At 40.8% G+C, this 17,207-nt stretch overlaps 1 protein-coding gene across 1 annotated transcript in view; it reads left to right on the top strand.

The window, feature by feature from the left end:
* The window catches only part of OCRL (OCRL inositol polyphosphate-5-phosphatase), a 2,544,778-nt gene that overhangs the window by 2,062,081 nt on the left and 465,490 nt on the right, over positions 1–17,207 (top strand). Inside the window, exon 22 of the mRNA XM_044057236.1 lies at positions 4,268–4,395. Within this exon, the coding sequence (XP_043913171.1) occupies positions 4,268–4,395 (128 nt within the window). The remainder of the gene's footprint in view (positions 1–4,267; positions 4,396–17,207) is intronic.

Below are 17,207 nucleotides of genomic sequence, written 5' to 3'. Positions count from 1 at the left end.
AATTTTCCCGGATCCATGATGTATGTGGAAAAGCAGTCTAAGAAGTGTCAAAGTGTGCTTGTAGTACGGAGATTCCACCTAAGGATTTTCAGTGTTAATCTGTCTTGTTTCAGAGAGGACCACCCAATGTTATCCCGTAAGCACTGTGCCATTTTTATGAAAATATTTTGACTACTTGTATCAGAAAAATTAAGAGACATTGGTCCGGGCCAGTGGTCTTCCAAACAGATCCACTATTAACAGTCTTCAGTCTAGAAAAACAAGTAAAATGGAGGATCTGTAGAAAGTTCCTATTAAAGAATCAATAGGCAGAGAGCAGGAGGTCGTAGAAACCCCTTGCAGGGGCCTGAAGACCTCAGTCCATTGAGGATTTTCCTTTTGCACCCCAGTCCTGCATCCCACTTCCTTTGGAATTTCCAGCTTTTCTTGACTCCTGTAAAGCCGTAGGTTTCTGCTGTTGCTGATTCACAGCCCTCAGAGGAAGTTCCCGATGTATTAGTTTAAGGGTGTGCACATTTATGCAACAAGCTTATTGTACATTTTTTATTTTTTATATTTTTCCCCTAACATATTTTTCTTTCAATTGAATTGTACAGGTTATAGGTCACATAAAAGGTGTGAAAAGTTTTGAAATGATTTATTGTGGTCTCATTTTTTATATCACAAAAACCTGGCATTTTAACAGGGGAGTGTACACCACTGTATTGCTGTTATGCAAATTCTTTTTGATATGTTGAGGTCCAAAAAAGAGATTAGGACCTCAGCACTGGGAAAAGATGGTTATATTACTGGTGTAGAATGTCATGTTGAGTGTAGAGGGATTTAGAAGTGCTATTCCTCCCCCTTTTTTAGATCTATCTGTTCTGGTTATTGCAAAGTATGGAGGTATTATTTTTGAGTCTTTTACATTGTGGTGTAGCCATGTTTCGGTAAAGGCTAGTATGTCAGGTTTATTTTGATCAATCCAGGGTGCAGTGGGGATATTTTATTACATATACTTGTAAGGTTCAGAGTAAGTATGTTTAAATCTTTGGGGTTACTCTTGTGGTTAGGATTAGAGGGCGGGACAGGGTTAGGATGCATGTCTCCATATTTAAGTAGATAGGTAATGAGGAATGAGTACCATGGGAAGTGTTTTTATTCCTAGGTGATGGTACTGGTGTCAAGTGTGGCTTCATAGGAGGTGAATTTGTGGCTTGAATAATATTGGAGGGTATAGGGGAAAAGCTGGGAGGAGATATATGAGAAGCTGCGTTTATTGGGGTGATGGTTGGAGGAGGTTGTTGTGTATTGGTGTGTGGGGGTATGCAAGGATATAGCTATAGCGAGGTTGAGAATTAAGTGTAAAGAGGCTAGGCAGGTCAAGAGGAGCATGTCAACTGTGATAGTGGGTTTAAAAGTAGTAAAAATTGTATTTGTGTTTGAATGTAATATCACATGTAAGTAGAGATTATGTTATGTGATGTGTGTGCATCTGAAAGTTAGGTTGGAAATGTTTTGACTTCAGAGTGGGCTTTGACAATGTGGTTAGGTTTTTTGCCTTGCAGTTTGTGATAAGGAGGGGTGGGGGAGATGTGATTGGTCAGTAATAAAATTATGGTGCAATGTTAGTTTGTGTGTGTAGTAAAAGACAATGTGGTAAGTCTGAAGTTAATGTAAGATAGTTTGAGGTGGTGATTGTATTGTGATGGTAAAGTAGGGTAAGATGCAAAGAATTATAGTAGAGGGGATAAGAATTCAAGGTGATGGATGTAAGTGACAGCAGATAAGTTTGTCTAAATAAAAGAAAATAACATGAATGAAATGTGAGTGTGGACAAGGTAGAGTTGTATTTAATTGGATCATAGGAATGAGGGGGGGGGTTTCTTAAGATAAGTGTAGAGGTGCTGAGGGTGGGTGGGATATGGTGGAAGGGGAGCGGAGTGAGCAAAGCGAATGGAGTGGGAAGAATCCCCCTCCAGATGGTTTACCACCATAAACAGTCATTGAGGTAGAATGCTCAGGGATACAAAGACAAGGTGTCTTAACTCTAAATACTTGACTCGAGTCACAGCATCTAATTTTATAGTTATGGGCTTTTCAATGTCTTTCCAGGGATCTATTACACTGATAAGAGTAAAATATGCTGAAGTGTTAATGTAGCTTCACTTTTAGCAGTAAAAGGCCTGTGAGTGTGGGTGAGTAAGTGGTGGTGAGGATATCCTTCCAGCGCATTCAGCACTAAAACAGAGCACATTAGTGCATGAATTAACAAATTAAGTTATTAGTTTTCTTAGAGTCATAGAATACTTCCTGGTACTTTATGAATGTAATATTCTGTATAGTGATGGTTCTTCCTAAGAACATGCATCCAGAATCCTACTCAGTCCTTATTCTTTGACTTCCCTGTTTCAGGATGTCTTTCCATTTTGGTTTATAGCTTTTGTATGTATTAAGTATACACTCCCGGTCAACAAATTTAAATAAATAAAATAAATAAATAAATAAATATATGAGCCATCACTGCATAGCTTTAAAGTATCCCTACAAGTCATGAAGTCCTGAACTACCTTCTTCTGTGGGGATAATTAATGTATCCCTCAACTCTTTATCATCATCCACAACCTCTCCTCTGGTTTAGAAAAATATGCCAGACCCTGTATATAAAACTAAAGGGATTAATTGCCTCACAGTGGATTAAACATCAGATTGCACAGCCCTTTGTACTGGAAGTACCCATTTTTCCTAAGAAAGCAAAAAGATGAATCCAAATTAGCTCCTATGTAACACAAATCTTGCAGTGTACTTGGTGACTATTCCTTATCATATGATCCTATGGGCATTCTTGAAGATGTACTCTTAGTGATAGGTATTCTTGCATATAGTTATACTTTTTTGATTTGTAGGATGAGGCTGACCTCACTAGTGGCAAAGGGCAAGCTGGTAGACAGATGTGTTTATGTATTTTAATTGGTCCTTGCATCGCGACATGTATTGCTATGGGGTACATATTAGTCCCTGATCTCTGAAACTTGTATACAGACTGAGTGAGTGAGTGCTGCTGGGGGGAAGGATGAACCCATAAGGACCCATCAAAGAGTCCACTTCATAGGTCAAATGATATTGTAAGAACATATTTTTTATTTACCATAGAATGAGTAAATTCTAGGCTGGAGGAACAGTAGGGCCAATTAGCTTATATCAGTCAAGGGATAGGTTATGTTTTATTAGTAGCCAAAAAGCTAAAACAACTCTCCACAGTATCATAGAATTGTGAGTGGTGTTGCATGTGAGAAAGGGCTAGCCTCTCTTTTTGCCTGTGATAATTCAGATGCACCACCATAACAGTCTAAAATACAAAGATTCTTGTAGCTGGCTAAAGCTGCATTGCTTAGCTCATTATGCTTAGTGCCCTGCTGCAGGATCATTCTTTCTTTTCATGTACTGCGTACCGTCTTGTAATTGTAAGGGACATCTTGCTGTCAGTCTGATATCTGTCTTTTTACCATGACTGCAGTGCAAGTAACTTCTGAATCTTGTTGAAAATTGCAACCCCTTGTCTGAGATGTCTGAGTCACAGGAAGAAATTCACAAATTCAGCTGGTATGCTATCTACCATGAGTTACTTTTAGAACCTTCTTCTCAGTTTTGTTACTTTAATATTGCATAATCCTTCATCTTTGCAGTCAGCAAACACTGGGGGGACATAATTTCAGAGCTCATCCTGTTTTCTAGGTGTATTACACAGGCCACTTTTCATTTTTCACTTTTATTATGCACTCCTCATTTACCTCCTTTTTGTCAAGGTGTAAGTAGAATCTCATCCTGTGTGTTTTTTTTCTGGGTGTGGGGTACTTAGGTTCATAGGTAAGTATTAGGCTAGCTTCCCTTGTGGACCATTTTAAGCCTAGCCAATTTCCCTTAATGGTAAAAATCAGACCATGTACGTTATGTTTGAAAGGTGCACATCTTAACCATTATGCCAACCCCCAATTTTACTGCCCACTCTTTCTGTGTGTAACCCATTGCCCTTCCTCTAATATGTAATGTTTCAGGTTTTTGAGTATAAAGTGTTCATCTTTTTGTGTATTTTCATTAAATGCTGGACTTAAGCTGGGAACTTAAAATAAATTGTGTCTTTCATGGCTGGAATTTAGTGATGTGTTGTACCATATATTTTGTTTTACTGGACTATAAAAATCAGGATTTGGTGAAAAATCGTATCTGTCTCATACATTGGAGAGCTGCTTAAGTGTTGTACAGTTTCTTTTGCTTAACTCTCATTTAGCTGGCAGCAATCACTCCGTGGCAGAGGCGTTGTTGATTTTCCTAGAAGCCTTACCAGAACCTGTAATATGCTATGAGCTGTATCACTGCTGTCTTGACTCATCCTATGACAGTAGGTTATGCCGAAAGGTAAGCTTTCCCCCCCCAAATAAATGATTGCATTTGAATGCCTTGAACAGTTTAATATTTGAAGCTTTAGTCCCATCTACATGCTTAGGGTTTGGTTGTTCTTGTGTGAGAACCGACATATCACTTAAAGTAAGATACAAAATCATGTATGCATGAAGACTGCATTTATTTTTTTTATTTAAAAAAGAATGTTCACCAGTGAGTTCAAGAAAGTATTCTACTTGTGTACCTGAATGTATGAAACCCCCAAATGCTGTTCCTCCTGTATGTTTCTGTATTTGACTTTGTGAGATTTCCTCAAGAGTTATTGTGAATTTTGTTTCTAGGCATTCTAGTCCCTAATGCTTCTTGTTAATAAGTTCTTGCTGTATCAAGAGACCAGTCTGGGAAAAACATAATGATCATTGGGGCAAGTCACTCTAACTCTAGATTGTAACATTCGGGTTATTTCCCACCTTACGTGTGTCATCTCCTACTTGGTATTTCTAAAAGAATTGCCTTCCCACCAAGTTGTTTCATTGAACCTGAGTTGTGGCTGAAAAGGGTCAGTAGACCAGTTTACCCAACTTCCCGCTAAGCAAATGAAAAATAAATAAATAGATGCTCTATCTTGGATACCAAATTGAGTAAATAAGCATCACCTCAGATCTTGCAATGAAAGGTAGCGAATGCAGGTATGAGTATTATGCCGTTATATAGCATTTGTAGGTGTATTTTCTCTTCACGTCATTTAATATTTTCCAGTCACTTGTAGAAAATATTGGCTGTAGATCAAATGTTCAACTCAGTGGCTCTTTCTTGATATCCTTGAGTATGTCAGTGTTTTTTTTTTGTTATAGATAATCCATAAACATACTTCACATATACTTGAATATGATTAATGGATCACCCCAGAGGAACTTCACAGGCAGTGTCTTATCTGATTCTAAATCACAGAGTAAGTGACCGTGAACGTGGGCGGAAGTTCAGGCAAGCTCAAAATATTGTAGGCAAAAAGTTATAATGCCTTTTATGAGAAACAACATTTCTGGAAAAGAAATATAAAAGAAATATCTGGTTGAACCTGCTAAGCCTGAGGTTAAAATACTAATTAAAAAAAAAAAAAAAAAAGAATACACTGACAGTGAGACTGTTTAGCTCATATTCATTATTTTCCAAATTCTGCCTTGATTTTGATAACTGAAAATATGGAACTTTCTTGTTTGGTCCTCCTACCTTGAGTCTTTAAAAATTTGGAAGGAAAAGGAAAACTTAAGATATAGCAACAAGAGAAGTATTTCCCAACTGTTCTGTCTTTTCATAAGAATCTTCCCTTTTTTAAAAATAAATTACACAGTAGACCTGTCTAGCAGCTTCCTTCTTCTAAATGCCATTGAGTATAAACATGCATAGATGTCAGACTCTAAAAACATGAATAAAAAGGTACACTTCATTACTTCTGCGGTCTCTTTGTGACATTTCCAAGCAAAAATCCTAAATCAATTAGAATTTGTTGCCTATTTGGGAGATGTACATTGTTTGTGAATTGCTCATCCAATCTCTCTTCCCAATCCTTTCTAACCTCCTGTGATTGATTGTTATAGTTATCATGCAATATTTTATATGCTGTACTAATTATTCCTTTTTTAATGGCAGCTTCTGTTCTAGCTTCTACTAAAAACTCTACCAGTGCTGGTCTTTCATTTAGGACCCCTCCCCCAACTATTTATTTTTCTTTGCCTATACTCTGATATCAGTCCTTGATAGGGAAGGCAATCTCTAACCTGCAGTCCAAATAAATTCTTAACATCTTCCCATTCTGTCATCTTTCCCTCTCTAGTTATTTGCTCCCAATACCTTGGCTCATTTGCCCCTTTCTTCCAATAAATTCCAGCCCCCTCCTGCCTATTGTCTGTATCCCTGTCGGCATAATCTCCTCCCTCCATTCCCATGTTGGTTTAGTTCCTAAGATACCAGATAAGGCCTGCATCCAAAATTCCAGTCTCTCCTTGTTTCTTGAACTTCCCTCTTGTTTCATCATTTTCCCTTTCCACTTTGAATTATAGTTTTCTGCTTGTTCTATGTATAGGAGCCTTTACTGTGAAGCTCTGAAATAGCCCTTCAGATTGGGTAATCCCAACCTGCCCTGTTCTACTGGAAGAATTGGTTTATCCTCCTTGACTCTTGTCATCTTCCTCTCCCAGATAAAGTATTTCATTTTTTTTATTAATTGCTATCCACAACAACTTCTCTGGTTGATAAGAATGTGCCTGCCTGTGTATAAAACTAAAGGGACTAAAACATTTAACTGCTTGTCTCTTACTATCCATATTCACACAACAAAGCTTCCATTTTCTCAGTTTTTGTATTAATTTTTTACTCTCTACCCACATATTCTTAGCTGTCACAAGAGAATCATTTTATCCATGCTCCTACATACTTCATTTTATCCTGTTCTCATAAAGATGGATACTGTTGAACCAATTCATTTGTGGATACAAAATGTACTGCTCTTGTCTTTGTTTTAGCTTCCTTAATTTTGTATCCTGAAAAGATTTGAAACTCTTTCAACATGTTCCACAACGTTGTAATGTCCCTTTTTGTTTTTGTCAGGTGTAAAATATCATCATCATCAAGTAAAGCCAGCTTTTCTTAACTATCATACTAGTTATATTCCTGAATGTCTGTGTCCCTTATTTTTTTTCAGTGGTTCTAAATGTAATGCAGATAACAAAGGAGAAAGAGGACACCCTTGCCTGGTTCCTCTGCTCAAGTGAAATTTATCAGAGAGGAGCCGATCCACTTTAATTTTCACCTCTGATCCCACAACTATCCTCCTAATCAACCTCATAATTTTCAAGGAAATGCAAATGCTTCTATTGCCATGATCATAAAGTCCCAGCTTACTCTGTCAAATGCTTTCTCCCCATCAAGACCCACCAACAACAATGGTATTTTCTTACATTCTGCTTCCTTCTGGATCATTAGTGTTTTTTTATTGTTGTCAAATGTTTGCCTCCCCTCCACAAAACCACATTGATCCATATCTGCCAATGTTGACATTACTTTTGCCATTTCTTTTAGCCATTTTAGACATAAACATTTTATAATCATGGTTTAGTATTGAAATAGGTCTTTATGAAGCTGGATCTGATGGATCTTTACCCTCTTTAGGTATTATAGCTACCACTGCTTTTTTCCAGGATGTTGGTTCTCCTCCTCTTAAAATACTGTTAAACAAAAACTTCCAGATCTTTCATCAGTTTTATCCATCCTAGCTTCCAAACCTCCACAGGAATACCATCTGTTCCTGGGGACTTTCCTGTAGATTAGATATACAACACAATTTTTATATCGTCGCTTCTTATCCTGGCCATTAGTGATTGAGCCTCAACTACCTCTAACCTTGGCATATTTAATTCTTCCATAAACATTTCCATTTGTATCTTTTCTTGATTTCCATATTTTTCTGCTTTATACAGACTTTCATAGAATTTCTGAAATATTTTTAATACCTCTAGGGGATCTCTTGTTACTTTCCTTGTTATAGACTCCTTAAGCTTGGCGACAGCCCTCTTTCTGTTGCCTGAATCATCGTGCTAAAAATTTTTCTGCTGTAGTGTTATCAAAAATAAAAGATGTTTAACAGCAATCTTTCTGACTTGTGTATATTATCAAGGTAGTCCCTTATTTACTGCTTAGCATTCTGCAGTTGATCCTCTTCTTCTGTGAGATCCCCCCTGTTCTGTACTATAACATTTGTCAGTCCCTATAATTAATTCTTGTTACTTTTTAACCATAGCTCCCTTTCTTTTATTTCCACCCTGTTTTTAAACTCCACCTTAATTGTGTCCCATTCCCTAGCTATATTTTCAGAAGTAATTTCTATCCTCTCGAATAGCTCCAGAACAATCTTCACTACCCATTCCTTAAATTCCTCTCTTTTCAACAGACAGGGGAAAGCACTAGTGTCTCATTTTTATTTCATTATTCTGTGTTTTTGTTTTAGTTATTATTGGTGCATGATCTGAAATAGTTATTGGGTGCATATCAAGACATTCAATTAAATGCATATTCCCGTGAAGTGTAAATTCTGTCTAGCCTAGCCCAGTTTTTATATCTTTGGGAATAATATGTAAATTACTATTACTGAATTCCCATCTTCCATACCAAATATTTTCAGAAATTTCTTCAAACATGTACCCTCCTTTGTTATACTTTCCCTTTTGGTTCCCCCAACACATCTTCACTGCTGCAAATCAAATTCCAGTCCCCACCTATAAGTAATATTCCTTGCTGAAAAATTATTATTTCTCCCAGAATTTTCTTAAGCTCTATTATAGTTTGAGGTGGCCAGTGTAATCCTCCTCCCTTGCCAGTAGCCCTTTACAAATCTGTCATTATCTTTTTTATCCTCTTCTGTCAGTATTGGAGCTCATCTTGCAATTAATGTTAAGTACTCCACTTTTCCCTTGTCCCAGATAGTGCTGAATAACCGTCCTGAAAAAGTTTCTTTATTAAATTCACATGTTCAGTTCTTTCCAGGTGTCTCTTCTGTAACATAGGTTGGTTCTAGGCTATCGGCCCTAGGGCCTGTACAAGCCTAGCCTTAACAATTCCCTAACAATTCCCTGGCTATTTCTTCCCACAATATTTACTTCCCTGGACCCCTGTCTAGCAGGGCAACTGATGTGATCCCCGGGGTAAATGTCCTTCTCCCATCCAGTCGTCAAGGTTCCTTTTGAAGAGGGCCAAGGAGGAGCTTTGCTTGACATGTATGGGCAGTCTATTCCAGAGTATGGGGAGTGTCTGGGTCAGGAACCTATCCCTCCAGCATGTTTTGTTCATTGTGATGACAAGGTTTAGGTCCTTGGAGCATGTGGCTCTAATGGATTGGGATTTCTTTAAGTGTAGCATGTCCAGCAGCTCTGGGTTTGACATGGCCTTGTACGTTAAACAAAGATCGCCTCTGAATAGATGATATGCGACAGAGTATAGCTAGAGTTTTTTTAGTTGGTCAGCATAGGGCATCTGCTTTAGGCCTGTGATTCTTTTAGTGAGGTGTTTCTGCGGCCTTTCCAGTTGTTGCAGATGTCTTGTGAAGTACTTACCAAGTCTGGCGTTGTACTCTATGATGGGTCTAATGAGGGATGAGTACAGTGGGACAATGACCTCCTTTTTTCTGGATGAAAAGCCCTTAGTGATGAGGTGTGCCACATAGAAGGATTTCCTGACTCTTTTGGCGATGTGATTATCAAAGGTGAGACCACTGTCCACCTGTGTTCCTAAGTCTCTTATCACACTTCTGGTGTTTAGTGTACTGCCACATATGTGGTAATTCATGGATACATGTTTTTTCCCAAATGGGATAACTATACACTTCTTGGCATTGAGCTTGAGCCCATGGCTCTGGCACCAAGCATCTGTTTCTGTAAGGCCCTTTTGTAGAATATCCACATCATTTGGGGATTCAGTAATGGCTTCCAGTTTGCAGTCATCTGCGAACTTTGTTAGCCAGAGTCCCTTAGTGTTGGCCTGTACTTCAGAGACGTAGATGCCAAATGAGGGGTCCCAGGAGTGACAACTGAGGTACTCCACTTGTCACTTGTCTGGAGCTGGATTTGGAGTCAGCTACTTTTACAGTGTTTGTTCTGTCAGTAAGCCAGTTGGCAACCATTGAGTGACGTAGGGATTTATGCCCAGCTTAGTAAGTTTATCTATGATTCCAGAGTGGGGGATGGTGTCAAAGGCCTTGGTGAGGTCCAGATAGGCTGTGTGGACCGCCTTACCCTCGTCCACGGCTCTGGAGACTGATTCGAAGAAGTCAGTCAGGTTCAGGAGACACAATCATCCCTTCACGAACCCAAACTGGGTGGGGTCCAGTGCTTGAAGGTTGCCAGTGTCTTTGTTTATAAGTTTCAGGATAGTACGTATCATGGCCTTGCAGATTAGGCTTGTCAGACTGATGGGACGGTAGTTCCCAGGATCCAAGGTGGATCCCCCCTGAAGCCTGAGGTGAGGCTATGATTAAACATGACAGTTAGGTGAGGTGCCAATTCATTTTGTAGTTCATGTAGTACACAGCCCAGGATGTTGTCTGGTCCCACGGATGCTGTATTCTTAGCTTTGGAGAGTGCGGTTTTCACCTGTGTGGCCATGATTACTGGAATTTGGCAATCTTTTCAGTATTGAGATGGGCCCTTTAGGGGGTGAAGTTGGCACTAAATTGATCTGCTAGGACATTGGCATTGTCCTTGGGATCAGTATATTTAATGCCATTCTGTTGTAGCTCAGAGCAGATTTGAGCATTGCCATTTATTTATTATTCTTGACATAGCTATAGAATGTCTTGTGGTTGTCTTTGGAATCTTTGGCAATTATATTTTCGTAACTAGTTTTGGAGGATTTTATGAGGGATTTCAGCTTCTTACTGAGGCTGGTAAGGAAGTTTTTTGCATCCTGGGATTTTCCTCTTTTCTGCAACAGTTTCTTCCTTCTGTTGTATAGTTTGTTTATAACTTCCTTTTTTTGGAGGAAAGCATCTTGGTTCTGTTTGGGATGGCACGATTCATGCACGAGTGGATGTGCTCATACAGTGCTTTAGTGTAGGATTCGGCAGTTGAACTTTCAGTTCCCGTCTCCATGGGTGTCATGAAGTTTGTCACTTCTGACTTGAGTAGCATGAAGTTGGCCTTGCAGAAGTTTTTTATGGATGTTTCTTTACTGGGGGTGGGGATGGGATGTGGATGTCAAAGGTGATTAGCTTATGGTCAGACCTAACCAACGAGGGGGTGACCACTGGTGTGGAGCATCAATTTTCCATGTTGGTAATGACCAGGTCCAGGATATTGGAGCCCCTGGTGGGACTATGGATTAGTTGATCCAGGGCGTTGGAATTTATGAATTCCAAGAACCGTTGGGCAAAGGTATATGAGTAGTTTTCCCAATTAATGGCAGGGAAGTTGAATTCACCCGGTATTAGGGTGTTTGGTTGTATCTTAATATTTTTCAGTATGTTTAGAAAGGTGTAGTGAGAATCTTGGGACATGGTGGGGGCTCTGTAGCAAGCTACAATTTGGATTGCAGTCTTACCTAGTGTTATAGTTGCACCTGGAGAATTTTGGATGCATTGTGTTGGGCAGCTAGCCTGGAGGTCTGAATATCCTTGAGAATATGGACACTTCTCCACCTTTAGTGTTTCCGTCCTGGTTTGGTGGCCGAAATGTGTGTTAAGAGTTGTAGCCTGGTATTGTAGGCGTGCTCTCTGGAGCCTTGAACCAGGTCTCAGTTACTGCACAGATATTGATGTTTTCCATTTTTAGGAGTGCCACGAGAGAGTGCATTTTGAGGTTTAGACTTCTAGCATTGAGCAGCATTACCTTCAGATTTTTCATACTTGTACCTGTTATGGTGGTGGTTTTGTCCTTTGAGCCTTGCCTAAAAAAAGGCACTATAGGGGTGGCAAGCGCCTTAGCCAGTAACCTGAATCCCACTGGTGACAGGTGCAGAACATCTCTGGCAAAGCATTGTGGTTTGTCTATCATGTCGTCCCAGGTAGACTGATACTGGATCCCCTTTGAATGACACCAGAAGCTTAGCCAATTGTTGAAGTCAATCATTTTGTCCTTGTACTGTGGTATCTTTCTGGGCGAAGGCAGGATGCTCCTCAGGGCTAGGGTTTTACCTGCCTTGGTCACATGATCCTTGAGCTCTTTCATGTCTCTTTACACTCAATATGTTTAATATAGTTCACTTTTCTTTCTTTTTTTTCTATTTATCTGTGAGACCATTGATATTTAAAGATTTTACAGAAAGCATAATTGTATTAAAAAGTTGTTATTCCCACTTTTTACTTATGACACCTTTTTTGTTAAATGTCTAGTTCTAGCTTTTGTGTTACATGCATACACTGATGTTCATCGTGTTGCACCTCTGCATTTATCACACTTGGGTTATCTGCCGTCAGGCGGTCCCGCAGTTGGCCCGAGTTCCAAAGTCTTGGTCCGGCGTTGATTGCTGCCACTTCTTCCCCGACGTCAGTGTGACGGGTATAAAAGAGGCTGCTGACTCCATTTTCTTCAGTCTTTCTTGCAGCGCGGTGCCCGAAGCAGAAGCAGTTCGCAAGTGCCGGTCGGCCGACTCCTGAGATTTTCAAATTGAATTTCAGACCGAAGTCTTCAATAAAGCCAAGTAACTTTTTTGCCTCAATCCGATGTCAGAAAAAGTTAAAAATTGCATTTCTTGTGGGAAGCAAATACCTCATAAGGATTTTCATTCTTATTGTATCCCTTGCCTAGGCCCAGACCACAATGTCACAGGTTGTTGGTTTTGTGCTAGGTTTAACAAACGAACTATTAAATGTCGATTTGATTTCGCCTGACATTATTTTGGTAGAAAATTTAATTATACCATGCCGTCGGAGCAACCAACGACCAGGATGCATAAAAAGTGCAGCGATAAGGACAGGCAGCCGAGACCCAAACCAGACACCGAGGCCTCTGCTAGGCCAGTCGCCGGTTCTCCGGTTTTCAGTGAGGCAACTACGCAGCCCCTGACAACCGCTGATTTAGAACCCCAGCCTGCATCTGACTCCCAAGCGGAGATTGCAGGGCCTCCAGAGCCTTTATCTTTAGGCCCTTCTGACTCCATGGCTGATGGGGATCCCGGTGCAGTTGAAAGGCCATCAGTTGCTGAAGGTATCTTCAGACCGACTACACTTACTATTAAATCCTTTGCAAAACTGAAAACTCCATTAAAAGTAAGGAAGCCTGTACAGCAGTCTCCAGTGCAAGGCCCCATCCCTAAGAAACAGATGCTTAAGATGGCCGAAGACTTAATTACCGTAATCAAGGGTTCCCATCCTCCACCTGACAAAAGGCCTAGACAGGAGGAGGACTACGCTTCCTCTGACCAGGTTTCCATTACCTCAGATTCTTCTGAGGAACAGGAGTACCCTTTTCCCCCTTATGAAGACTCTGATGCTGAAGAGTCTATTCCTTCAGCATCTCCCCCAGAAGACTACTCTTTTGGGGAAACGTTACATACCATGAGGGAACATTTCCACTGGGAAGGCCAGGATTACTCTGATTCTAAGAAAAGGCTCCGAGAGTTCCTTTTACTACCCTAGCACAGACCCCTTCCTATTCCACCTGTGTTAGACATTGTGGATGATGTTTATTCAGATTCCAGCCTTAACCCAGATTCATTACCTCCTGCACCAGCCAAATCAGACAGATACTACAGAGTCCCTGACTCACATAAATTCCTATATAAAAGCCTTGTTGCTGACCCAGAAACCATTTCCCAGGGTCCCAAAGGGGTTAAGGCCTCTATTGCTAAAAATCCTGTACCGTCTGAAAGGGATTCTAGAGCACTAGACAGATGGGGAAAGAAAGTATATACCTCAGCTACTCTAGCTATGAGGGCCTTAAATTGCCAGTTTCACATGCTGAAATATCAACAATATTTGATGTCTCAATTAAAACAAAAATGAGCACACATACAGAGCAGCCTGATTACAAGGAAATGCAAGATTTGTTGCATGCAGCAGAACAAGAGGGAAAACATACTTTGCAATGTGGATTTGATTCATTGGAAGCTTCTTGCAGAGCAGCTGTAACAGGGTCTGTCATTCTTAGGCATGCTTGGTTAAAAGAACAAACTTTACCTGATCATGTTAAAGCAAAGTTATTGGATGCACCCTTACAGCAGGATGTTTTATTTGGTGTGGAAGCAGAAGAGGTTTTAAAGAAAATGGAGGATAAGGCAAAATCTATGCAGACGGTCAAGGATTTTGTACAGGTCCAACCCCCTCATTTCAGCAGAAATTGCCAACCAAAAACTGGTCCTTTCCAACTTCTGACAGACCTCAGAGGGGCAAATACAGACGCCCAAGGGGCAGAGGTCAGCCACAAGGCTCTTACAAGCCACGACAATGGGGTGCCACAACCCAGAAAGGAGGAGAAGACAGGTCTCAAACTATCAGAAGACAATCACAATGACTTGCCCCTCAGACTGCCAAGCAAATCACTCTTGGCAGCTCCCTTGGGAGGAAAACTTGCACTTTTTTCAGACAATTGGCACATCATCACAAAAGACAAATAGGTCCTAAATATTGTAACTCAAGGATACAGGTTCCACTTTCACACTTTACCAAGGATTAAAGGAATGCCAAACCTGCCATCAAATCAACAGGCAGAGGCTCAAAGACAAATTACAGCACTCATGGACATGAGAGCCATTCAACAGGTTCCTACACAGGAGCAAGGACAAGGATTTTACTCAAGACTCTTTCTGGTTCCCCGAAAGGACAAAGCCTGGAGACCCATTCTGGACCTTTCAATTCTAAACACATGCCTGGAAGTACCCAAATTCAAGATGCTCACACTACAGCAACTTCTTCCCATGCTGGGCAAGAAGGCTTGGCTAGTAACGTTGGACTTCAAGGAGGCATACCTGCATGTCCCTATCAGACAAAATTGCAGAAGATACCACCGATTTATAGCAAATACAACTCATTACCAATTCTCTGCACTGCCCTTTGGCTTATCTACTGCGCCCAGGGTCTTCACGAAATGCCTGGCAGCAGTAATTGCATACTGCAGACAAAGAGGAATCCAAATATATCCATACCTGGATGACTGCCTTATTCAAGCAGACAGCAAGGACATTCTTTTAAAACATCTGGCGCTTGTAAAAAACCTACTAAGTTGCCTAGGGTACACAGTAAACGAAAAGAAGTCAAAACTAGTGCTCTCACAAGACATAATATTCCTGGGTGCCAGCTTAAATACAACGGCCCAGATGACTTATCTCACGCCAGACAAGCAAGGATAACTGACTCAATACTTCAAAATGATGGCAACGAAGACCCACCTCCCTGCAAGAAAAATTCTGCAGGCCTTGGGATTCATGGCATCTTGCATACTACTAATACCATATGCCAAACTACATATGAGGAAATTACAATGGTACCTGAAAAGCGTATGGACTCAACACAGCCACAGCTTGGAAACAATAATACCACTAATTCCCTGCCTTCAACAGGAGTTTCTGTGGTGGGCTCAGGCATGTCACCTCAACAAGGGTTAGCCTTTCACCTTGCCCACAGCCAGGCAAACAATGACAACAGATGCATCGGATTACGCCTGGGGAGCACACATGGCAGGACAGTGTATTCAGGGCAAATGGTCTGCAGATCAAATGCATCTCCACATCAATCAGAAAGAGATGCTAGCTGTACAAAATGCCCTAACAGCTTTCAAGGACCTCCTACATCCAGGACAACTTCTAATAAAGACGAACAACACCACAGTGATGTGGTACATAAACAAACAAGGGGGCACACATTCCTACCCCTATGCAGGCAAGCAATGACCTTGTGGAACACAGCACTGACCTACCAAGTTCAACTACAAGCACAATTCCTGCCAGGAAAGAAAAATACATTGGCAGACAAACTAAGCAGAAATATCATGGATCCTCACGAGTGGAAACTAGACCCACAAGTATTCACAATGATAACTCAAAAATGGGGGAGCCCAGACATAGATCTGTTTGCCTCCCCCCAAAACTACCAACTGCAAAGGTTTTGCACAAGGACATACCACACTCTAGCTTGGAAAGTGGACGCCCTCTCATTCAGTTGGAAAACACTAACAGTGTATGCCTTTCCTCCACTGCCTCTTCTGGCAAAGGTGCTGCTGAAAGCCAGATTAGAGAGGTCATAAATGATACTCATTGCTCCAGACTGGCCACGCCAACACTGGTATCCAATATTAAGGAACATGGCTCAAGGCCCACCATGGATTTTACGTCAAATTCCTCACCTGCTGACTCAGCAAAACAATCAGATTCTATACAGCCAGCTCAAGACTTTAAATCTGGCTGCATGGCAGATTATCTAAACAACCAGTCAACACTTCTCTCTACAGCTGTTATGGATGTCATTCTGGAGGCCAGGAGACCCAGCACCAGGAAAACCTACTCAGACAAATGGAAAAGATTCTGCGCCTGGAACCAGGCTAAAGGCCAAAATCCTCTTGTCCCAAATATTCCTCAGATTCTGCAATATTTAACTGAGATGTTGCACAAAGGCCTTTCCTTTTCATCTATAAAGATCCACGCTTCAGCTATTTTAGCTCATTACAACACGGATCCTTCTATTTTTTTCACATCCATTATTAAGACAGCACCTCAGAGGGGCTAAGAACATAAGACCGCCCTAAAGAGCACCAACACCAACTTGGGACCTCAATTTTGTTATGGAAAAACTTACACTACTGCCCTTTGAGCCAGCTTCTTCAGCTGATTTACAATTTTTATCATAGAAAACTGCCCTGCTGCTAGCAATAACTTCAGCACAAAGAGTCTCAGAGCTACAGTCCCTAATAGCCGTGGAGCCTTTCATCATTTTTCATCAAGACAGAGTCTCTTTACGAACTAACCCTTCCTTTATGCCAAAGGTAGTATCCAGTGTGGCTCTAAACCAAACCATTCATTTACCCACCTTTTATCCAAACCCCCAGAATAAAGGGGAAAGGCTCCTACACTCTTTGGACATTCACAAGCAATTACGTTTCTACTTGGATAAAACAAAGGTTTTTAGAAAATCTGATCAGCTCTTTGTATCCTATGCTGCAGGATCTCAAGGAAAGCCTATATCAAAACAGACCATTTCAAAATGGATAGTACATTGTATCCGTTTCTGCTACACACACCATGGGAAACTTGTACCCGGTAACATTAGGCCTCATTCCACCAGGGCTACAGCAACATCAGCAGCCTTCCTCAGAGGGGTACCAACCAAGGATATTGTGGAAGCTGCAACTTGG

This window comes from Protopterus annectens, chromosome 15.part0 (assembly GCF_019279795.1).
Source record: "Protopterus annectens isolate FY-2018-M chromosome 15.part0, PAN1.0, whole genome shotgun sequence".
In the NCBI taxonomy this organism is placed as follows: domain Eukaryota; kingdom Metazoa; phylum Chordata; order Ceratodontiformes; family Protopteridae; genus Protopterus; species Protopterus annectens.
The sequence above is the reverse complement of the archived record's forward strand: the minus strand, read 5'-3'. Positions and strand labels throughout refer to the sequence as shown.